The sequence below is a fragment of the Ammodytes marinus genome (assembly GCF_949987685.1).
Source record: "Ammodytes marinus genome assembly, chromosome: 8".
In the NCBI taxonomy this organism is placed as follows: domain Eukaryota; kingdom Metazoa; phylum Chordata; class Actinopteri; order Uranoscopiformes; family Ammodytidae; genus Ammodytes; species Ammodytes marinus.
This window is the reverse complement of record NC_137212.1, coordinates 17,230,300-17,254,048: the sequence shown is the minus strand read 5'-3', so window position 1 is coordinate 17,254,048 and position 23,749 is coordinate 17,230,300. Positions and strand designations below refer to the sequence as shown.

At 42.0% G+C, this 23,749-nt stretch overlaps 2 protein-coding genes across 4 annotated transcripts in view; both read left to right on the top strand.

The window, feature by feature from the left end:
* The window catches only part of LOC307254599 (myosin IXB), a 62,984-nt gene extending 51,274 nt beyond the window's left edge, over positions 1-11,710 (top strand). For 2 of the 3 annotated variants that reach the window (XM_080033044.1, XM_080033042.1), the window contains 26 exons: positions 50-89; positions 246-368; positions 474-554; positions 875-985; positions 1,274-1,399; positions 1,519-1,668; positions 2,231-2,391; positions 2,575-3,744; positions 3,908-3,983; positions 4,147-4,229; positions 4,927-5,036; positions 5,468-5,661; positions 5,767-5,874; positions 5,981-6,151; positions 6,250-6,291; positions 6,387-6,498; positions 6,620-6,693; positions 7,178-7,370; positions 7,486-7,614; positions 7,838-7,943; positions 8,084-8,215; positions 8,337-8,460; positions 8,734-8,784; positions 9,544-9,659; positions 9,766-9,905; positions 10,369-11,710. In XM_080033044.1, coding sequence (XP_079889170.1) covers positions 50-89; positions 246-368; positions 474-554; positions 875-985; positions 1,274-1,399; positions 1,519-1,668; positions 2,231-2,391; positions 2,575-3,744; positions 3,908-3,983; positions 4,147-4,229; positions 4,927-5,036; positions 5,468-5,661; positions 5,767-5,874; positions 5,981-6,151; positions 6,250-6,291; positions 6,387-6,498; positions 6,620-6,693; positions 7,178-7,370; positions 7,486-7,614; positions 7,838-7,943; positions 8,084-8,215; positions 8,337-8,460; positions 8,734-8,784; positions 9,544-9,659; positions 9,766-9,905; positions 10,369-10,940 — 4,495 coding nt within the window. In that variant the 3' untranslated portion in view covers positions 10,941-11,710. The remainder of the gene's footprint in view (positions 1-49; positions 90-245; positions 369-473; positions 555-874; positions 986-1,273; positions 1,400-1,518; positions 1,669-2,230; positions 2,392-2,574; positions 3,745-3,907; positions 3,984-4,146; positions 4,230-4,926; positions 5,037-5,467; positions 5,662-5,766; positions 5,875-5,980; positions 6,152-6,249; positions 6,292-6,386; positions 6,499-6,619; positions 6,694-7,177; positions 7,371-7,485; positions 7,615-7,837; positions 7,944-8,083; positions 8,216-8,336; positions 8,461-8,733; positions 8,785-9,543; positions 9,660-9,765; positions 9,906-10,368) is intronic. The other variant, XM_080033043.1, reaches the window with a different exon arrangement.
* A 3,986-nt stretch (positions 11,711-15,696) lies between these two features.
* On the top strand, positions 15,697-22,553 carry use1 (unconventional SNARE in the ER 1 homolog; the record flags this gene model as incomplete). The annotated part of the gene is made up of 8 exons (XM_080032495.1): positions 15,697-15,795; positions 16,238-16,287; positions 16,452-16,530; positions 16,672-16,824; positions 18,118-18,133; positions 18,239-18,269; positions 18,583-18,745; positions 20,806-22,553. The coding sequence occupies 8 exons, from the start codon at positions 15,697-15,699 to the stop codon at positions 20,986-20,988; spliced, it is 774 nt and encodes a 257-aa protein (XP_079888621.1). The 3' UTR covers positions 20,989-22,553.
* Positions 22,554-23,749: the final 1,196 nt, after the last annotated feature.

Genomic DNA, 23,749 nt, shown 5'->3' with positions numbered 1-23,749 from the left:
CTTTTCATTCTTCAGTCCCTCACTGTGCACATTTTGTTCTCTTTCACAGGAAACACAAGAACGCCAAACAGAAGCAGGTCATCCCCAAGGTAAACCCCCAGTATATGATTAAGACTTGCATGTTTAGGGTCCAATAAAGACAATGTATTGCTTATGTGATTTATTTAGGTTATATCCTCATTTCGTTGGAATCCCAATTATGGTTGCAAGAAGTAAAATATATCGATTGTATTACTGTCGTGCAGAGTTTGCTGGATTCCAGGTCGCTGAAGTACATTGTGAGCCTGACGCTGCACGATCGCACTACCAAGTCTCTGCTCAGCCTGCACAAGAAGAAGAAGCCCCCCAGCATCAGTGCTCAGTTTCAGGTAACGTCAACCCACAAACAGTTTGCACGTTGCACACACACAGAAACCAGCCAAACACAAAACCTCCCAACAGAAATACTGAATATTCCCTTGCTTTTTCTTCAGACCTCTCTCATCAAACTTTTGGGGACTCTGAACCGAGCTGAACCTTTCTTCATTCGTTGTATCCGCTCCAATGCTGAGAAGGTAAGCCTATATGGTATTGTTAATCTTGTGTAGGATGTATACATTGAATGTTATTCTTAAGTATTACATGTAATACTGAAGTTTTCTTCCCGCGTAATGAGAAGAGGAAAATATACCTCCATTTAAACAAACAAAAATTGAAACAAATCTCAAGTATACATAAAAAAATCACAACATTTGCATTCTAATCAATGATATGGAATATCTTGAACACAATTTTCAATAATGCTCATAATTACCATTGCCTTTTTGCAAATCTAATTTAAATGGTTGGAGTATGACTGACTGCATGTGCTACATGTGTCCTTGCATATGAGCAGAAGGAGATGCATCTGGATGAGGCCTTGGTGTTACAGCAGCTGCGTTACACAGGAATGCTGGAAACTGTTCGCATCAGGAGGTCAGGCTACGGAGCCAAGTACACATTCCAGGTACTGTAAAGTTACTCTGTGATAATCATGCACTGATCTAATGTCACACCGGGCACAGAAGGCATGTTTATATTATTGGTGTATATTTTTCTGTTGAATAGAATTTTGTGCAATGGCGTGCAACAATAGTATAAAAAACAATAAAAATTAGAAAGTGTCATAATTTCTATATATAAAATACGTTTAAAAGTGGGGTTAAGGTTCTGACCATACATTTCTACCTCATTAGTCTTCTTTTAAACAGTGAATTCCTTTTCTCATTAGTTTTTTTTTTTTTTGTCCCTGCAGGAGTTTAAAGAGCAATTTGGGGTTTTGCTGCCAAAGAACGCGGCTGCCTCTAAAGACGACATCGCAGCGCTGCTTGGGAAGAAGATGGGTCTGGACCCCACCACTTACCAGATTGGCAAAACTAAGGTACAACACAAAACTCTCTTTACATTCTCAGTGCTCCTTATATATGCTATGCCCATTCCGGCCTGCATTTGCTCCTGTTCTTTGCACGTAACATACGGTGTATTATTTTCTCTGTTCAGGTGTTCTTGAAGGAGTTGGAGCGACAGCGGCTGCAGGACACGCTGCACAAGGATGTCATGAGGAAGATCATCTTCCTTCAGCGCTGGTTCAGAGCTCTCCTGCAGAGGAAAGACTTTGTGGACATGCGAAAGGCAGCCATATTGATTCAGGTAAATATAGACGCAAACATTTATGGGCAGAGGTATGTGTCACTAGAACTTGAATTCGAATTGATCAACTTGAATATGGATTGATCAACTTAATTTTGAATGATTGATACTTGAATTCAAATTGATACACTTGAATATGAATTAATCAACTTGCATTTGAATTATTTATACTTGAATCGGAATCAGTTAATATTCGAAATGCCACATTCAAATTCAAGTTCTAAAATTTAAGTTTTCAAATTCAAGGAGAAAATACTTGAATCTGAATTTCTCTACTTGAATTTCTCTACTTGAATTTCTCTACTTGAATTTCTCTACTTGCATTTTCTACTTGTATTGTCTACTTGAATTTTAGAACTTGATCAAGTTGATTTATTCATATTCAAATTGATCAATTCGAATTCAAGTATTAATAATTCCAATGTAAGTTGATCAAGTCGAATTCAAGTAGAGCAATTTAAAATCAAGTTCTAGTTGCCCATAAACATTATCCTTAGGGGTTTCTGTCAGAATGTTCAATTGGTGTATGTTCCCACGCATGTTCTCTGTGCTCCTGCTTTAGCGTTCATGGCGCAGATACTGCAAAGAGGAGCAAAGGCGGCAGGCAGCCACCCTGATCCAGGCTGTGTGGAGAGGGCACAGGCAGAGAATAGAGTACGCCCTCCAAAGACAGGGCGCTACCAAAATACAAGCCCTGGTCAGAGGACACTCTGCACGAAGGAGGTAACAACACAGAGACACTTAAAAGTCCTGTCAGTAAGAAGTCCACATTATTAGACACCTAACTTTTATATCATATATTGATTTTTACTATTTTAGACCAGGTTTCCTGAGGCTCTAAAAAAAATATAACGCTTTAAATGGATACATATGACTGTACCTATATTCATGCTCTGTGCATTACAGGTGCCACTCCATGCGTGAGGACAAACGGATAAAGGAGGAGGAGGAGGAGAACGAAGCTAGGAAGAGGGCAGAAGAAGAGGAGCGGAGGAGGAGGGAAGAGAAGGAGGAAGAGGAAAGGAGGAAAGTGAGGGAAGAGGAAGAGAGGAGGAGGAGGATGGAAGAAGAGAGGAGGAAAGAGGTAGAGGAGGAAGCACGGAGGAGGGCAGAGGAAGAAGAGGCAGTCATGAAAGAGGAGGAGGAGGAAGCGCGGAAAAAGAGAGCAGAAGAGGAGAAAAGACAGGCGATCGAGCCTCAGACAAGAGACCATCCGGATATAGAGCTGGTCACAGAGGAGACTTTGGATGACAACCTCCCTGTCCAAGTGACAGAGGAGGACGAGGAAGAGGAGAACCAGGGTGAGGACGAAGAGCTGAAGGATGTGGACTTGGAGACCAACAGTACCCTGGCTGAGGCTGGACCCCAGCTGGAGGACAGAGAAGAAGACCACGATGATGAGGAGGAGGAGAACCAAACATTAGAAGAGTTGTCGCGTCCAAAACCTGCTCTGCCCTCCGACGCACACACACCATTATCTCCAGGTAAGGGCTCAGATACACAACCTCTCAGCAGTACCTCCAAACCTTCCAATGCCGAACAGAAGAAAGTACAACCGTCGGCAGCTAGCAGCAAGGCCCAGCCCTCCTCCTTCTCCAGGAGCCAGGAGAAGAGAGAGCTGAGGAGACGCAGAGGCCTGGAGCACAACCAGAGAGAGACCGAACGAGCCTCCTCCACAGCCACAGGCAGCGGCAAGGAGCAGACGTCTCCGCCCAAGAGCAAAAGCCAGGAGGCCTCTAAGCTGAAGGAGCGGGCGGACAGCAAGGAGCTGGACCAGTACACCTTTGTGGCCTGGAAAATGAGGGAAGACAAAGGAGGGAAGAAGGAGGCCAAGACGTCTCCCCCTTCTGCCAGTCCCGTTCGTCCGTCCACCTTGGCGCTGCAGCCCGCTGGCCCCGCGCCGGACAGAAACGGTGTGAGTGACAGTGCCGGAGCGGTAAACCTTCAGCGCCGTTCCGGTGGGTTTAAGGAGAAGCCGGAGAAGTGGAAAGGAAGGAGCACTGACGGAGAACTCTTTGAAAGCAGCAGCCCTCCTCCACCTCAAAACAGGGAGGACAAGAGAAAAAGAAAACCGCTGTATGTCTTCTTTTTTTGTTCTGGTTATATTCCTAGATATTTTTGATATTTACAATAATGAGATGTGAGAGTAGATCCTCTCCAACATAATGTGTATGTGTTTAATAAATCCCTCAGTTGTCACTGCTCACTGAACCTTTTAAATGTGTGTGTCTGTCTGCAGAAGTGAAACAGCCTCCTCATCCATTGATAGTTTGTCTCCGTGTTCTGAAGGGGCTGGCAGTATTTCAGCCAGAGAGGTATTTATTTTTTATTTTTTAATGTGCTTCTGTTTCAATGGGAAATTGCCTGTTTTGGAAATGAAAATATAAACTTTAAAAATTTGACATTTTATGTTGTACTGGCAAATTCTACTGCACATGCTCGTAGCATCACTCGTAGCTTGTTTTCTGTTCTTTGCAGATGATGCAAGACTACAACAGTGACGGTTCAAAGGGAAGCTCCATCAGAAGGAAAAATCTAGATGAACCATCCACACCGGATAGGTACAGCACTGTCGTATGAGCAGAGATACATTCTAGAGTTTAGTACACAGCTGAGACAGATCAATTAAAAAGAGGAAATCTCATTCACATATCTTTACAGATTTACATTGTCAGCATTGAGTATTCATGTGAAAACTCTATGCCTTGAGTAATCAAACTGTCCTCAGCTCCTTCTGTGTGGTGTTCACAGCCGGAAATTCCTGATAGCCAAATTTCCCCCTCAATGGATTCATACGCCAAAAGTGTACGCTTAGAGCTCGGCCAACCCGCCAGAGTTTTATCAGACGGAGACATCGGGTGTATTGCTTTGTTTGGAATTTCTATTGTCGCTATGGAGACACTGCTGGAGCCGAGCAATGACCACGTGGCACTTTAAAAACAGACTTTCTGTCAGGATAATTTAGTATTGATGTTTTTTTTTTTATAAATATTGGATACATATATTTCCTATGAATTGTCTGTTTTGTTTGTTGCTAAGGAACAATCCTGGGGGAGTCACAAAAAGACCCGGGATAAAGAAGAAAAAAAACAAGCCTGACCGTGCTGTTAGAAATGAATCAGTTGTTTGATATGGCAACATGAATCCACACTGAAAAACCTCGCTTAACCACTATGAGTCGCACAACGGTTTTGCTTAGCTTGGTTTATGGATATTCCTGAGTGCTCTGTGTTTTTTTCTACTTCTGTGCCCCTGCAGGTCAGTCGGTTTCTTCAGCAAGATTTTGAAAAAACGGCCACACAAGGAGGCCCAGACTCCCGACAATGGAGAGTTGACACCTTCCAATGAGGGGCCACCAAGGGGGGAAGGTAAATAATGTAGAAACAGGAGGACAAAAGAAATGTCTTTATTTAAAACTAAACTCCTTTTTAGTTTGTGGTTTGTCACATGTCCAAAGCTTGTATAAAAACGGGAGATTCATTGTGCTGTGTACACATATAGCACTACACCTGCTGGACAACTTTTTTCACACCTCATAACGTGAGAAAAGGAAAGAAAACACAGGTGTATTATCACTATTATTATCAGGCCTTAACTGATCCTGCTGTTTGCTTTCTGAGAAAATAATGACCCGTGCAGGGTCGTGCTCACTGCTAACACAATAACTTTAGTCTGGGTTTTTGTTTCCTTTGATCCTGTATATTCTGCATTAGAGAAGTAGTTTACATTTCCTTTGTTTACTTTGTCCTCTTGCTACAGATATAGCAGTATTATAAGTATGAAAACATTCTCCTTACAGCCCCAACATCCGCAAATCCATCTCGGCCTCTCTCCCAGCCACACGGGGAGCGTGCCGCTAAAAGTTTAAGCCGCAACCCCACCATAAAGATCAGTCGGGCCACACGCGTTTCAGAGCAGTGGAACGCCTCGCTGGATCGGGAGATCACCAACTCCAATGAGTTGAAGAGCCTCGATGAGTTTCTGGGCAACCAGGTGAGTGGGTGGAAGGCGGCTAGATGTTTACTCATTGTAGGACCACATTTTATCGTATTAACCAATACCCACGGATTTTTTGTATTGTTTGTGTTCTCTTCATAGGTCAATGATTTCCGCTCAAGAGGGAAGTCGCTGTCAGCTACAGAGGCCATCTTTGTAACAGCCACCATGCAGTTCAGAGACACCATCAAAGCCATGTATTCCCTCCCAGTGAGTCTGTCTTTCACAGGCACATAACACACACACACGATACATACCGATCAAAGTTCTTCCCCACCATCCTCTCCTTTTCCTCATTTTCTCTCCTGTTCCCCAGAAACCCACCATTGGCTACAAAGGTCTGATGACCGGCTACCAGAACAAAGTGATCCACCTGGCGGGCGACAAGCAGAAAGGAGAAGTCCAACTGGTGGTCAATCTCTTCCAGTCGGTGCTGGACGGCTTTATCAGAGGAGAGATGAAGAAGGAGGAGGCTGAGCCTGCAAAGGTGAAACACACTTGTGAATTTACACTCATCATTCGGTCTGTAAAGGGCAAACATGAGAAACTAATGTATCCGTGCTTACTCTCTCTGTCTGTTTTTAGCCCGCGAAAGCAAGGAAAAAGAGGAGGAAAAAAGATAAAAGTGTAAGAATGCAACATTTTCCCTCTAATTTTAAATCTATTTTTTGTATAAGAATATAGAGTTGTGTTTGTAATTGTGCTATTCTCTGTCCTGTTAGATGGAAAGCCACCTGGGTCATAGTTTCGTCAATTATCAAGTCAACATCATGCAGTCATGTGACCAGTGTAGTTCTTACATCTGGGGCATGGAGAAGGCCTACATGTGCAGCTGTGAGTGAACAAGCCAACAACCACAATGTTTTATTGAATTTGTTTATGTTCAAATATTAAGCACAAAGAAATCAGTTCCTGCTCTAATTAACCTGTTTTTTTCATTTATTTCGTCTTACAGATTGTAAAATGGTCTCCCACAAAAAGTGCCTCCACAAAATAGTCACAGACTGCTCCACTTTCTGTACCAAAAAGGTAAGTTTTAATAAAAAAAAGTAAATCACAGGTCTGGATTAATGATGTATTTAGGGCGTTGAGTGAGACTGGGCTTTACAATGTACACTATAGAGAACAGTAGAAAAATGAACGCATCGTTTAAAAGAAGTTGAAATCATTATTTTGTTAGTACTACTCTCTCACTATAAGTCTCAGCTACAGTTGCACTGTCGAAGCCTGGTGGGAGATGTACCTGTGTTGAATGCTAACAACATAATCCTTCTTGTATCTTTGTTAAAATTACAACACACAAGTTATACTGAGCAAAGAAAGCTAGGAGAACAAATACTGAGAAGTGGACCTTGGCTCTCAATATTGTATTGCATTAATTAAAATGTAAGTCCCAATATAATGTAAAGTATCACAAAGCACATGGTCTCACATGTTGGCACAGTGGAGAATATAATGTCCATAGATATTGTACTTACTGACTACTGCCGCTGTATGTGTGCGATTCTTGCAGAGCGATGAGGAGTCTGACGGTCTGCACTTTGGGGTGCGCGTGTGTCGCCTAGTCAGTGAAAAGAACCCTGTCCCCATGGTGCTAGAGATGATGCTGGAGCATGTGGAGATGCACGGCCTCTACACTGAAGGCATCTACCGCAAGTCGGGCTCTGCCAACCGAATGAAAGAGCTGCACCAGCGACTAGAGACCGGTTAGACCCTCCATCAAGTTGACTTCTGACGTGTTGATTTTTTAAATTCATAAACCCTCTTTGTCACTCTTTGGCATGGGCTTCTTTCATTGATTTCTCTATTGCTTGTGTTTAGACCCCCACCTGGTCAACCTCGAAGACTATCCCATCCACACAGTGACGGGCCTGGTCAAACAGTGGTTGAGGGAGCTACCGGATCCACTCATGCGCTTCATACATTACAATGACTTTCTCCATGCAGTAGGTGAGGAGGATATTCCACCACCAGGGGGCAGCATTTTATTTAAGGCTTTCTGACAGTATTTCTTTAAATTGGCTTGTAATGGCGTGAAACCACAACTTTGACATGTGAAGGGGGAAATTGATTTAAAATGAAATTGCGGCATTATATAAAATACATGATCTACTATTTGTGATCATGTTAAATTATAGGGTTTCACTCATTATGTGTTTTCTCCTACTTGTAGAATTGCCAGAGAAGCAGGAGCAGCTGCTATGCATATACAAAGTGCTGGAAGAGCTTCCACCATCGCACTTCAACACATTGGAGAGACTCGTCTTCCACCTCGTCAGGTAGGGATTCTCTCATTGACACAACTCAAGGCTACTCCTTTAAAAAAAATGGGTGCACTACTTCAGCAGTTAAGCTTGAACTAGGACAATATGCACATGCAGCTGAACTTAAAGTTAACGTCCAATGAAATCTCTTGCAGGGTTTGTAAAGAGGAGGCTCACAATCGAATGTCTCCTAACTCTTTGGCCATAGTTTTTGCCCCGTGCGTCCTGCGCTGCCCGGACAGCGCTGACCCGCTGCTCAGCATGAAGGATGTTGCCAAGACCACCACGTAAGGCCGTCATGAAAGCAACAAATATTAATAAGAATGATCTCATCTTTTATTCTAGTCTTGCTTTGTTAATATCAGATAGACGGTATGTTTGACATGTGCTTCCCGTCCCCGCCTGCAGGTGTATAGAGATGCTCCTCAATGAGCAGATCAGACGCTACAACGAGAAGATGGAGGAGATCGAACAGCTGGAGTACGCCGAGGCTCTTGCCGTCAACCAACTCAAACTCAAGAGAAAGAACACGGTGAGAAACTCAACACTGCCTGGCTCTGGACCGCCCGTTGTTTGGGTTAAGTGTGGCCTCAGTAGCGTACCAAGTCGCTGAGCCTCATGCCTGAATGTCTGAACTTGTCAATAATGTCCTATTTTATCAGACAATCAACAAAGCTTAACCACTTAACGTAACCTTTTCCTGCTTATTATTATTATTATTATTATTATCATGAAAACCAGTGTCAGATACTGTTGTTGTTATGTTACATGGGTAACATGGCCAATGTTCCTTGTCTCTCTTTAGCAATACTGGCATTTACCTCTCAGGTTCTCAGCTCCTTACAAAGGAGTGGTGGTATGTATCATCGAGCTCTCCTAGTACAGTAGATATAGTAGTTGTAGTGTGTAGTGGGGTGCCATGTAGGAGCGCCTGTGCATGGCATGTTAGATGTGGGGGACGCTGTGGCTGTTTTTTTTGGGTTTGTTTTTCCATCCTCCTTCACATAATCTCCTTTTTACTCTTCTTTACTAACAGGTGGTCGTTTGCATGTTGCCGTTTGCCATTATTCTTGTTCTGAAAGGACAAGATGGTTCTGGGTTGGTGTTGTATTAATACTTTTGTTGTCTTTTTTGAAAGACAATAATGTGACTCGCAAAGTTTTTTTGGTTTGCTTGGATGTTTCTGGATCGTGGTGATGCTTCTTTTAGTTTTAATCTCATAGCTAAACAATGAGAATGTTTGCATACTTAAACCCCCTTACACCAGTACTGTTTCAAATAGGTGGATGTTACCGTGTTTACTACGTTATTTTGTATCACAGCAAGCTTTTTTTATTTTTTTTTATTGAAGTTATTCTGTTCACAGCAGTGCTGCAGGAATGATGTGCAGATGCATGATAGCCACAAGCACCATCCATCCAGCCTCTTCTCTTTTTTTTCTCACTAACAAAATCTGGAATCAATTTCAGATTTGGGTCAGAGCTGTGTGTGTTGTGTGGCCTTTTATGTTTATTGTGTAGTTATTATATGAATAATCACATTTATATAATAATAACACAATAATAAATGTTTGAAGTTGTCTTGGTTCAGTCAATGATTGATAGTTATTCTGCAGGTGCACGAGAAGGTCAGCACTGAACTCAGCGTGGTCCCCGAGAACGAGCCTGTGGACTCGGACACAGAGGCTGAGAACAACTTGGTGGAACGCATCAAGTCCATCAAACAGGAAAAGTAAGGAGGATACATTCTGCCTTATTTCACCATGGTATAGCTGTGTAGTGTCCTATACTCCAGTCTCTCATTATCTCTGGTGCCCTCCTCATCGGTTTCTCTATAGAGAGGATCTGGCGTGCCGACTGCCAGAGATGGAGCAGGCTGGTTCAGACCAGGAGAACTTGGACTCCGAAGCCTCGCTGAGCTCCGAGAGTCTTTTGGACGAGCAGCAGCATTCTTCTGTTCACAGCTCGGAGCTTGAAGGTCAGTATTACGGTACACTCTCCGGCCCTCCCCTTCCTTTCTACCCCGTTTCTCTCACTCACCTGTGGCTTTCTGACCAGACCACGGGCCCTTCCCTGTCTTTTGTGGTGCAGGTTTGGACCCGTGATGGTGACAGGGAGCGGTGACGGTCTGCTCTATTACGATGCAGGTTGGAGTATAAGCAACCGTGTGTCTGTGTGTGTGTGTGTGTGTGCGTGTGTGAGTACGCACACCCATGTATGCATGTCAATGCATGTGTGACACAGAAGCATGCTCAAATATAACCCAAATGAATGAATTGAACATTTGACTCAACATGTCCAAATAAACCAAATCTTATCTCACTGGACATACTGTTTGGTAGCTAACATGGTTGCATGATCATCCGTTTCGCTATACCCTGTCAGCGTTGTTGTGTGAATTAAAACAAATGTTCCTCTTTTCCTTCCCCCTCTTCTTTCAGGACAAGGCGGCGTCTCCCAGCTGGGGAAATGCAAACCAGCTTGTCCACCCAAACCATCAGACCTGGCTCAGCGACGTAAATCCTTTGCTGGTGGACGCGTCTCTCTGCCAAACCTCACCCCTGCTAGCTCCACCTCCTCTGTGTCCAGCTGCGCTTCATCTGACTCCTCCAGCTCCTCCTCCTTCAGGCATCTTCTGCAGCGCCGCAACCCTGTCATTCCAAACACAGTCAAGCTCCCCCCGGGCGTCCGCTCCCAGTCCACCGCATCGAGTCCACCTCAGACTCACATGCCTCCTGCCGGACGTCGAACGATAAATCTCTTGGTCAAGAGACGAGAGCAGCCCGCCCGCCGCACAGACGTCACCCAGTCCATGTACATGGACAGCCCGGACTGTGACCTGCTGCTGCTGGATTTCTCCTCCTGCCCTCCATCCGCCTCCTCCTCTTCCTCTTCCATCGCCATGGTAACACCCTCTGCTCAGCAGCACAAGAAGCCCAAGGCACAAGCCTCGAAGGGCCGAGACAGACGTTTTTCCGACCCAGACATACCTTATATGGACGAGGGTGTCTGACCCAGAGCTGAAAAAAGGTAGTGAAGAGGATCCTAGGGCGATAGCAAATGAATATAATAGTGCTGTCAGTTTAACGCGTTATTAACGGCGTTAACGCAAACCCATTTTAACGGCGTCAATTTTTTTGTCGCGCGATTAACGCTCGTCATGGCAGAGGAAATGTTGTGGTTGCTGTTTCACATGCTGTTGTATCAACTAGTAATGTTTGAACAACTGAAACACCACAAACTATACATATGGCTCGCATTTAAGTTACTGTCAATTCAAACGGAACATGTCCTACAGCGTAATTTCACAATAAAATCATTTAACTGGCAAAACGGCAAGTCAATTCTGACTTTTTATTTTGAAGCAGAAACCGGAACCTAGCACTTCCTAGCTCAGCTACGCGACCTTCACTAGTCTTCCGTGTGTGACTCTGGGACCTCGCGGAAAAGAACAGTAAAGAAAGCCTGTCATTTGCAAAAGTCCGCACACCAAAACCTCCATGAATGTTGGTGGCAGCCGCCAGTCATTCATTTTCACTTTAATTTTCGCTACAAAGCCTCGGCTGCAGCAGCACCATGGCAACCACCTGCACGCAGGCATAGTGTGTCCACTCCATACACAGTCTGAAATAAGCCATGGATGAAAGACTCCCAAAACATTTAGGCCTACAACAACCAGTTTAATTTAGCCTTAATACTAATTTGTTTTATATACCCTATGTTGTTTTATGGTTTGGTTTTTAAATAAAAAAAGAAGTTCCAATATGTTTGTGAATGCTGTTCTAGGGGTGGGGTGCGGGGGGGAGGGGGGTATATAGCCTATTGTTATTTGCATTGAATTGCAAATTATGATATTTTAGAAGAAATACACTGAATTACAATGGTGTAAACATCATTGTAATTCAGTGTATTTCTTCTTTAATATCATAATTAGAATGGGTGTGATTAAAATGAGAAACAATAATGGGACAAAAAGAAATCAAGGGACATTCAGGCTAGAATAAATAAAAATGCGATTAATCGCGATTAATCGCGAGTTAACTATGACATTAATGCGATTAATCGCGATTAAATATTTTAATCGTTTGACAGCACTAGAATATAAATGATTTGCCTCTCATGATGATGATGGACTTAAGAGAGGATAAGAACTACGATGTACAGCAGAAGAACAGAAACCTGTACATCTCAGTGAAAAAAGGTGGATCCAGTTGCTGTTGTTAGTGGGGAACTAATCAATGAACTGGAAATGTGTCTCGAGTCTCCTCCTAAAATACCTGGACACGATGTTGCCAAGCACCTTTTCTACCATTTTAATTTGTTGTGCTTACTGTTGATGAAATCAGTTGGGTCATAGGCATTTATTCTGTAGCCTCATAATGTTGGACCAGCAATTTTGTATTCTTTTTTTCCAAACGCATTTGTGCTAATTCAAGGAAATATTGCAGGTTCCGGCCGAACTTTTCTTCATTTCTTAGTTCTTTCAATGAGCAAAAATGTTAGCTAGTGCCTTGTTATTGTACAGTAAGATGACATGTCACATTATGGACGGTGCTCTCGGAGGGAGGGAGGGAGGGAGGGTGGGAGGGAGGGTTATATGGGATAAAGAGAATGTACCTTTGTCTCAGACTTTTGTGTTTATGAAACTTAACGGACACGGGACATATTTGGAACAAGGACCGAAACATGCACAATGTTGGTAAAGATGCATTGCTGTAACAGACGACGGTGTCTTTCCACCTTTTACCTTCCACCCACTGCACAATGAACCCCAGATAGGAAGTTGATGCCTCGAAGAGCAATGGGAAATGGGAACAGCACATGCCACTTTCTCCTTTTCAAACAACAACAAAAACACGAACCCAGCCCTGCTGCAACAGCCGTGCCACAACGTCTTCAAAGCTCCGCTTGTCCTTGAATGTCCTTAGCCCTTATCTTGAAGTGGACTAGGCTTCACTCAGCTGTACCGGACCTGCCATTCACATTAAACGGTCCCCACAATGAACAGGTTCTGCTGGAGCACAGCATTGGCCCACTTTGTATGAAATTGAATACCACAATCCCCTCTCTGACTGCTGTTGATGTATGATGTCTGTTAGTTTGTCTGGATTCTAAGTAAGATGTTCCCATGTGTAATGTGTAACAGCGAGAGTGTGTGATAGGGATTGATTGACGTGAACTGTAACGGTTATTATTATGAGTATGACAATACAGAACGTGAACGCTTGTAACATCTGCTCTGCTGCTGTGTGTTTTTATCAGGTACGGGCAAAAAAAGATGTGGGTTACATCAAAAGGTGGTAGGCCTATACCACCTTTTGATACAGTAGATGATTATGAAAAGGTTAACTCAAAAGTTAATTACTCAAGGGGCGCCCTTAGCTCAGTTGGTAGGGCGTCCCCCCCATGGGCCTCGGCCAGCAGCGGACCCGGGTTTGATTCCAGCCCACAGTCGTTCTCTCCATGTCACTCCCCTCTGCCCCATTTCTACTCTGTCTCTACACTATCAATAAAGCATAAAAAATGCCCCAAAAAAAATGTAATCAGAAAAAATATGAATGCAGTAAGTGACACATGTACAAAATAATTTAAACAAAGGATTATTGTGCTTTAATGTTTACATTCAACCATGAGAGCAGCACCTGAATGTTTTACAACCTCAAACATCTCCATCTCATGTCGGGGAAGTTGGATACTTTGTCACTCAGCAAACCCTTTGAACCTTTGTAGTTAACAGAAATCGTGTACATGACTAAGTGTTCATTAAACATGTTGAGTCAAAAGAAATAACCTCTAGATCCAAAATCTTTGACAGATTTAATGATCTTCAAAACAATAACATTCAGTCTGCAGTCAAAAGTTTCTCATGTTAAATATTGTTGCAAAAAACATCACAGTATTTTCTTTTTTGTGATTATCAATTTTTATTACATCACAGTATTTTCTAAAAACTATACGAATATATGAATATATTAACCTAAACTCAGGTTGAAAGATAGATAAGAAAAAAGGTCAGTAACAACCACATGCAAGATTTAAGATTACATTTTGTGGAGGAGTGTTCAGGATCAACAGGTATTTTCTAATTTAAAAATAAGTTGATCTCTGTTAGCAATAGTCTACCACTGTTCACACACACTATGCTGATTTAGTTGTATTTTTCTTTCAGCCTGACATGCAGACCATAGTCTTCCTGTAGACTCTATCATTAACCTACTCATAAGTTATAATCAAGCTATAGTGTATATCATTTAAAGTCCTATTTCCCTTTGGGGCATTTGAGTAGACATTATTTGGTTATATTTAGCCATTCCCATGAACCCTGTCAGTTGGGTTCACAGATAGTCCCGTGGAAAAACGGATATTTACATTAAAAAAATAGATAAATCTTTTAGTGTTCGCTCTGCTTCATCTTTGACATTTAATTGCAGTTGGTTTCTGTAATGTTTCATTACTGCCTCCTCCTGGAATAATTCTAGCCTGGCAACGTCCGCCTTCCTACTTCCGCTCAATTTTAATTTCCCTTCAGGTCGGTGCAAATGAAATGAAGAACGATGGTCTGGTAGGACTAGGCTAGAATCATTCCTTCTCAATCTCCATTTTTTAAAATGTGCTCTGTCCTTTTAACCATTACTTGGTGGTCTCCACTGCACCTACATCACGTAGCTCACACAAGTTGACACAACTGATCCTTCTGAATATTTCAGAATCGACCGACTTCAATGACTGACCATCAGGAGAGAACAAGCTCTTTACTTTGCTTTCTCTAGGTGTAACGTATTATTCAGGGCCAATGTTTTCTGAACATGTTCCTTATCCTTAGACTTTGACATAATGTCCTTATTATATTATTATTGTAGATATACAGCATATCCATCTCATCGACAATTGCAAAAGGCTTTTTCGCCGATGGAGCACTGTGTGCTTTACTCCACATAAACAGCGTCTTATTCATTCTCTCCTTATTAGGCATTTTCCAAATATTCTATCTCTTTAGTTGAACTGACTCTTCTAACTGTCCCATGTCTTCCTGAAGCACTTGAATGGGAACAAATCTATGAACCCCAAAAAAAACGTTGTAGGCTTATGTCTCTATTTTGTATGACAACATTTTGGCTTACATTATTTTCAGGCTCCTATCCCTGCAGCATAGTTTACTTCACTACACAGACACATGCAACACAAAGCTGAGTATTTGTAGAATTTCCAGAACCAGTACATTAATTAATTTCATAAATGGATAGATACATTCCCGATAAGTAGCGAAATAAATATTAGTAATAATAAAAAAATATATAGTTATTAAATATTAAATACTAAACTTAAAGATTGAATCATCATCCTATCAACTAGTCATTGTGACTCAATTCCAACCTCATAAATCATAAATTCAGTAGGCCTATTTATATGCACAAACTTGCTCTTAAGTGACTGAAAACATTATGTGGGTTCTTCTTTCATACATTTCTTTCTGCATTAGTGGTTTGATTAAATATTACGATTTATCTAATGATATGCTCATTTCAATTGGCTATTACTGTACAGTAAAATGACATCATCTGCGTATAACCCATAGACTATATATGAAAGAGGTGTAGCCTAATTATAAATATTATATATTTATTATAATACAGTGTACTATTAATACGTTGCCTAATTTAATATCATCGAAGCACGTGCATCAATCTATCAGGACCACGTCACCCTGATACTCCGCCTACATAGTCATTTAACGTCATAAGGCTGCGTCAGTGTGTCGGCTCCCCAACATGGCTTCTAGGTTAGAGATAAATTTCATCAGATTGTTATCTCGCTGTGAGTCCATAGCGTCGGAGAAGCGAGGAGAAACTGAATGGAGACTAGAAAAGGTAAATCGGTACATTTACGTCAGGTCGCGCGGTGCGGTGCTGTTTTTCTCTGACCTTCACGAGCTAAAGTTAGCATGATGTTGTTGTTGTTGTTAGCTGCAGTTTAGCCACGTCGTCACTGAAACCAGAGACCCAACAGCTTGTTAAAGTAATTTCCACTGCGACACAGTTTACGCTTTTAACTAGTTAGCACAGTTGACATGTAGACAGGTTGTTAACGTTGCTAAGTTACTACATGAGTGTAACTCATCACGTTAATGTTACACTTTGCGTTAAAGTTTCTGGAAATTCATATACAGTAACTAGCAATATGGCATCACATTTTTCAAAGAGTTTATGAGTACCTTTGACACGCAAAGCAACGTAGTTTTCACAGATATAAAGAAATTGGTAGAAGTATTACGTAGTCTCACTATAACTGTTGGTGTTTTATCTCCACTAGTATGTTGGTGCCTTGGAGGAGATGTTGGTTGCTCTGAGGAAAAACCTGAGGTAACTACTCTCAAAACTCTGTGTCCCGCTAACAGCTAGGCCTTTGTATCAAGCACATCTTGAACCCTGCTTATGCATTCTCAACATAGTGTCACTTCAACAGTGCTGTTCTATTCTACTCAGTTAAAGGTTTATTATAAACCTAAACTTGTGTCTTTTTTCAGCAAGCCCACACCAGAAGTACTGACGGAATACACAAGAAAAGTTGATTTTCTGAAAGGTCTTCTAGAGGCAGAAAAACTGGTCAGTGGCAAAATGGATGTGTGATTGCCACTTTAATATGTACAGCAGTGTTTAACATCAGTCCAATCTCTGTACTGTACACCCTAAATACCTAAAAACAGTGGTCTTTGGATTTTTTCTCACCTGTTCTCTCGTCCACAGTCTTCAGCCACGGAGAAAGCGTTAGCCAATCAGTTCCTTGCTCCCGGGCGAACACCTACAATAGCCAATGAGAGGATGTCAGCCTCTAAAACTGTCCACATGCAGACAAAGGCCCGCTGTACAGGAGAGATGAGGGACGAGCTGCTCGGCACGGTAGGATGAGACATACACTGTTGAACTCAAACGCAGTAGTACTATTATTGGTATAAGTAGTTGCAAAGCATTCAAGGTGTACAGTTGTCAGTGAAACCCTGTGTTTACTGAACCGTAGAAAAAAAGAGCTCATAAAGTACATCTGCATTGTATTTCTCACATGTTGCACTACTGATTCCAGCTCCGACTAGTTGAAAGTTGGACATTTTAGACCAGGGGTTTTCAAAGTGTGAGAGAGTGAGCCCCCCCTCAGAGAACAAATTTCTCTGAGGGGGTCTTCTGTTTTATGGTCAGATGAAACTAAATTGAATTGTTTGGCCTCAATGAAGTATCCTTCATTTGGCATAAAAAAGGTGAAGCCTTCAACCCTAAAGCTGGGAACACACCGCACTGGCCCCCTTCGGCGGTTGGCCGTGTGAACGCAGGAGGCTCGCTGCTTGGTCATATTGGGCCATATATTCCTGACGCCGATGCCGAGATCAGTCCCGTCACACTTGCGGTGCAACAACAACAATAACATGGTCCAGCTGTGCCAAAAAATACAGATGTAGGTAGGCCTACACTGTTTAACCAGCGGCAGTCATGTCACAAATAACATTAAAACAGCATGAAGACACAGTCACAGTCTGAATACTCTTCAATAAACATTTGAGGAATCTAATCTTAGACATACAGGCGTAATACAAGATAAATACAATGTTTCTTATTGCACAAATAAGCATGCTAACATTTCAGTCCGGAGATAGACCATATGCATTAATTCCCAATACAAATCCAATTCAGAATCTGTGGAGGGAGCTAAAGATCAGGATGATGGCAGTGAGACCCTCCAAACTGAAAGAGTTGGAGCTCATTGCTAAAGATGAAAGGGCAATAATACCAGTAGATGCATGCAAAAAGCTGGCCAGCAATTATAGGAAGTGTTTGATTGCTGTAATAGCCAATAAGGGCTTTTCTATTGATTATTGAGAAGGGTACGAATAATTTGGGACATGCCACATTTTGTTCAAATGTAAATAAAAGCTGAAAAATATTTTTTTCCACAATTATGCCTCTTGTACATCGTCTTATTATCTTCTGGGAGAAGCCTGTGTCATTACCAACTTCCTGATTGAATAAAAATAACTAAGTAAAAATTTGCCAGGGGTATGAATAATTTCGGGCTTGAATGTATATACTTTATTTTCATGCCTGATTTGGAAAAGGTAACACTCTCCAAATCTAGAAACACTATATACTAATGGGCCCACATTCTGTCCAATTCACACACTTTCTTTATTTGTGTCTTAACAGGGACTGTCGGGTAAAGGTAAGGGATATTTTGATATTCAAAATCTTTAAAAAAAAACTAGTCTTCTACGTTCTGATTGAGATGATGTTGTTGGAAGGTGATGTTCTCCTTTCCTTTCCACAGGCCAATCAGAAACAGACCTGCGAAACAGAAGGTAAAGCTGAACATAAATTTGTCTGTTATACTGTTATTTATTTATATGTAAGACTGCAGCACTCAAGGAATTGCTTCTAAAAAGTGCAGGATCATTTGAATTGAATTGTGTCTTAAAGCATCATTGAGTTTATTACGCTTCATCCTTGCTGTGTATCATCGCTATCCCTGTCGTTCAGGTGTGACCCCTCTCACTGCTAAATGCTTTTAATAGATGGATAGTCTTCATCACATTTGTTCAGGCTCTGGATGAGAGCCTCGGCTCCATGCCCGCAGTGAAATAAAAACCAATCGTGCTTCCCCGCTGTGTGCAGAGGTGTCCCTCTGGACGAGCGCCAGTCGGCTGCCGAGCTAGAGGCCGTGCTGCACCACCACCACAACCTGCAGGAGAAACTAGCTGACGACATGCTCAACCTGGCCCGCAATCTGAAGAACAACACTCTGGCCGCACAGAACATCATCAAACAGGACAACCAGGTACCGGGATAGTATTCAGACTACATCAACCATGACTCTGAAGTTACCCTGCTCACATGATGCATTCAAAGTAATGTTGAAAAAGTAATTCCGTTCCATATTTTTTTGAAGGAGTAGTAGCTGTTTGTAAATGTCTGTCAGCGGATTGATATGGCAGGAAGTGATTGATCAGAACAATGTCCGTAGGTCCATAGCAAACGGTGAATTAACCTTAACGGGCATTATCGGAAAGATAATTGCCCGTAGAATGCAGTGATTGGCCAATCAGAACGCAGTATTTATCAGTGCCGTGTAATAACGTCCAAGAATAAATTTCACCAGACAAATCCTCATCTTTTTATTTTCTGTTTTATTTGGCAAACAGTAGCCTTTCAAGGGACCCAAGGATGATTTACAAAGTCGGACAAAGCTCAAAGAATGCAAACAATGTAGGCAAATAAAGATATGAATAGGACTTATAGTGGGGAGGTCGTGATTGGTTATTGTCCAAAGGCCTTGGTGAACAGATGGATTTTCATAGAACTAGGTTTAATTTCATGCATCCGTTCCCTAAGCATTTTCTCCTGATGTCTCTGCTGATTCTGTCCACAAGAGGGCAATACCTGACAACAACAAAAAACATTTATAACCAACCTAGAAACTCCAGGGGCCTGTTTCAGGTAGCTGGTTTTACATACTCTGAGTTTAATCCTGCGCTCTGAGTTGGTAAACTCAGAGCGCAGGGTTGATGAGTAACTCTGGGTTTTCGGTTTCAGAACAGTGGATCAGCGTTGGGTTTATCAACTCTGAGCGTGTTCACTCTGGGTGGAGCATGTGCGTAAAAGCCATCGTCAATGGATCGCTGATAACATGATTCACCATGGAAACAGAAGAAACAAATAGTTGATCCTCCCACTTTTCCACTTCTCAAAAAAGAAATCTCCGCTCCTCCCACTAGAGTTAGAAATACTAACAAATGAGCTTATGGTAGCCTATGGAGAAGAATTAACGGGATATTGTCTCATAACTCTGATCTAATCTCCTCGGCAATTCAGAAAAAAAAACAGAGCAAACATTTTTTGTCAAGAGAATCATTTCGCTTCCGTATGAGAAGCCATAGTCTATTTTAAAAAGTTACGCATATCAGCTGTAAAGTAATAAAGCTGGCGCGGCACAGCATTGCTGACAGTGTTTTATATTTGCTGTATAATATGTTGGCAAGCTATAGCCTAATAACCTACTGTGCAGTAAACAGAACAGACTGTCGCTTCTTTTAAATGGGGAGTGAAAGACATTAACGTCAAGACACATTAGGTGACAGTTTCCATTGAAGAGCCTGATTGATTTATTACCAGATCCATTTTCCTCAAGTGATCACAGTTTAAATTATTATATAATTTTTATATTCATATTAGGCTATTTAACGAGGCTCGTCTGTGACTTTAGGATCGCAGAAGTGAACTGTAACGATCGCGTGCAGCCGCAGCGTTACATGAATCCACCTGACATAAATCTGTTCAGTGGCACATACGTTAAAAAACATACAATACAAATAGGTTTATTAATCTGAATGTAGAGCATGTCACGATGTGTAAGGTGGCCGTCTATGAACGGACCGAGGGCTGAGAACAAGGCTACTGATCAGATAAATGATCGTTCAAACGTAAAATCATCAGGAAATTATAAAAACATCCCGATGGAGATTTTTATGGAGTGATTTTGCTTCAAACTGTACAGGGACGCGTGTGACAGTGACACTCTTTCTTCAGTCGGAGCTGCAGCGTAAAGTGAAAACAAACTCAGGGTAGGACTAACCACCTCCCGAGCAGGTTAGACCCACGGCGTATGTTGCCGCAGTAACTGACCCTCGGTTGCGCTGAACCTGCTACCTGAAACGGAAAACCCAGAGTTTCCACCAACTCGGAGCGAACAAACTCTGGGTTGCCTCAAAACCAGCTACCTGAAACAGGCCCCAGGAGATTAGTCTAGTAGTCACGGAACAACTTGATAGGTCTGTTTTTGTTCTCCATATTTCTCCTGTTCTTTACATGGCCGTCGGTGTGTTTCTTCTCCCTCCCCAGACCCTGGGCCAGTCCATGCGTCAGGCCGACCTGAACTTTGAGAAGCTGAAGACTGAGTCGGAGCGCTTGGAGCAGCACACCAAGAAGTCAGTCAATTGGCTGCTGTGGCTGATGCTCATCCTGGTCTCCTTCACCTTCATCAGCATGATTCTCTTCATCAGAATCTTCCCCCGACTCCGATGATGACCATCAAACCAATCCCCCTGAACTCTTAGTCCTCCCTGTGTTTACAGAGCAGCACCTCCACAGGCTTCTATAGATCACTACTGCATGTACTGTACGTGCGACTCATCAGTAGCTGGTCATAACCCAAACAACGCGGTTTGGTGAACGGAAAACATTGCACTCTTGAAACTGAAAAAAAATCTTCCTCTAAACTGGACTGTTTAAAATGTGTTTTTGAAGCATCGGTAGTCCTTTTTCTTTTAGCAGCAGAACTTGAATGGAGGTCAAGAGCTTCCTGTTGGAGCGTTACCATAGTCTTAATACCCAGACAGCAGAGACGGAGCCTTAATAGTTTCAATCCCTTATCAGGCTATTAGCCATTCTACTAATGTTTTTACTTTCTCATGTGTGGGACTTTATTTTTTTTGCCTTGCACATCAGCCACACTTTCAAATCTATATTGAAATAATCGGTCTAAAGATTGTGACCTATTTAAAGCTCTGGATGTCCTAGAAACCCTAAATGCACTTATAAGCAATGCACAAACATTTAATAAATGGTTTACATCACTTTGATCTAGTTATAAGAAGATATAAAGACATTTTAATGTGTTTATTAAAGCTATAGTGCGTCACTTTTCCATATAAATGAATATCGGTTACATTCAAGCCCTCGCCAAGCAAGTTGAAAAACTCTGTATTCCTCAGCGTGGGGGTGTGACATGAACTGGTGTCGCCCTTAAAGACTGGCGCAGGAGCTCAGAAAAAAATCCCAAGAATCGCCCAAGAAATGTTACAGTTGTTTATTCTACTGCAACGAAAAAACTGACATACAGCAGACTTACCCCATGCACCAATGGTGGTGTTTCTCATGGGGGCAACAGAAGTTACGCGCTACAGCTTTAATGTACCATATTTGTCAAGAGCTCTTTAACGTTTCCTGTAAAGACACGTTTTGTATTATTAAAACTATGTTTTACTATGTTAAGATTTGTTTATATTATAATAGATGCCTACATAGGTGGTTATTGAAAGCGGTTTTAAGGCAACATTATTGGTGTGCTGTAAACCATTTATTAAGTGCTTATTAAATGCTGAATAAGGGGATTAAAGTAAGGGGTTACCAATTGTTTCACTAAACCAAAACATTTATTTAAAATGACTAAACATATGAATCAAACATTAATTTGATTTGTCACCTTCCAGCTGAGTTTTGGAAACTTTGTAGCTTTGTGTTAGGGTTCAGTGGGTAAGTTCACCACTCCTCATATGTCCAATGACCTCACTACTGTTTGTTGATTATCAGTCTGTGTGTGGTGTTAGGTGGTATGGTATTTGAGATGTTGGTGATGACTGCTGAGGCTGCTGATGTTGATGAAGTAAGAATTTGTTCTTGTTAATGACTGTATACCCGTACAAACATTGTTCACTTGAAGCTTAAGCTTTCTGTTTAGGACACTGGACATTTTTTTCCAGATAGAATAGAGCCGCTAAATTAGGACCGTTGCCTTTTTTAATTGTAGTACATGTTTGTGTGTAGTGGGAGCTGTCTTTTGACCTTTCCTCATAAACCTAAATGCCAAATTGCTCTCCCTGTCGTTTTGAAATAGACTGATGCAGTAGCTTGATGTGGCCAGTGTGTGTCAGTGCCATCCTTAGAATAGGAGCAGATAATGACCCCTATGAGCCTAATCAAGCCATTAATCCAAAATTAACCCCGCTACTCATTTAGAGTACTGACTTATTGCTAAATAAAGACAGTTGTCTGCACAAAAGCACACAGCACCCATATGTGACTCTGGTTAATGTGTGCATTTCTTCCTAATTAATTTTACCTGATAACATTTGTGATCCAATACTGTATTTTCCATGCAAGCGAGCATAAAAAAAAAAAAAAAACTTTAACATTCCTGCTGTGGTTCCAGTCTGACAGTCATCTGGGGCCCGTGGAAGTGACTTTCTTGTCCAGACTTGCAGCTCTGCCCCTTGGCCCTTTCTCTCTCCTCTCTCCCCTAGCCCTGGCTGCTGCTGCCCCACCTCGTGGCTGGCTTGGCCCGGGCCTGGCCTGTGTATTTTGGGATCCCTGGGGGGTATTTTGCCTTCTGGAAGCCGAGGTATGCAGGCTACCAGGAGACCAAATGAGGTTGTGTCGCTGTGTTGAAGATCGTCATCCCTCAGTTTTAATCGCAGCTGTTTGCGCCTCCATTCTCAGGCCTCTGCTAATACTGCGGCCTTTGAACTGAAATGACTCTGCGAGACTCTGTTCGGCCGTGTGGTGTTTCATGTTCATTATGGGTTGTATTATTATCCCATTAGCTGAAAGTGACGGTTTCCTTTTAGTTTCATATACGCAGACTTCAGAGTCTTGAATATGAGAGTTCCTATTCAGCTAATAGATCTGTGGCGCTCGTTAATGGCACTTTTAACCTCTGACCCGGCAAACCTGTAGGGGCTCCTTCCTGCACTCTTTTCCCACAGGAACACTCTAAATATAGTGTTCGACACTCAGTGCTCAAGAAAGTTGGGTTGTAGGTTTAGCTTCATCAATTCAGACCCATTTTGTTATAATAAAGGACTTATTAGCTGTAATCAATGTTAGAAAATAATTCAAACTCAAGTGCTGTACTCAATGTTATTTTTGAGCATTTCTATTTTCTTTTTTTAATACATTAGTTTTTCGGCAAATTTAGCTGCTTGTCACTCGAGATTTTGCATAAACATACGAACAGCTTATAACATTTGATTTATTATTATAAATTTAAGTAACCAAACTACCCAAC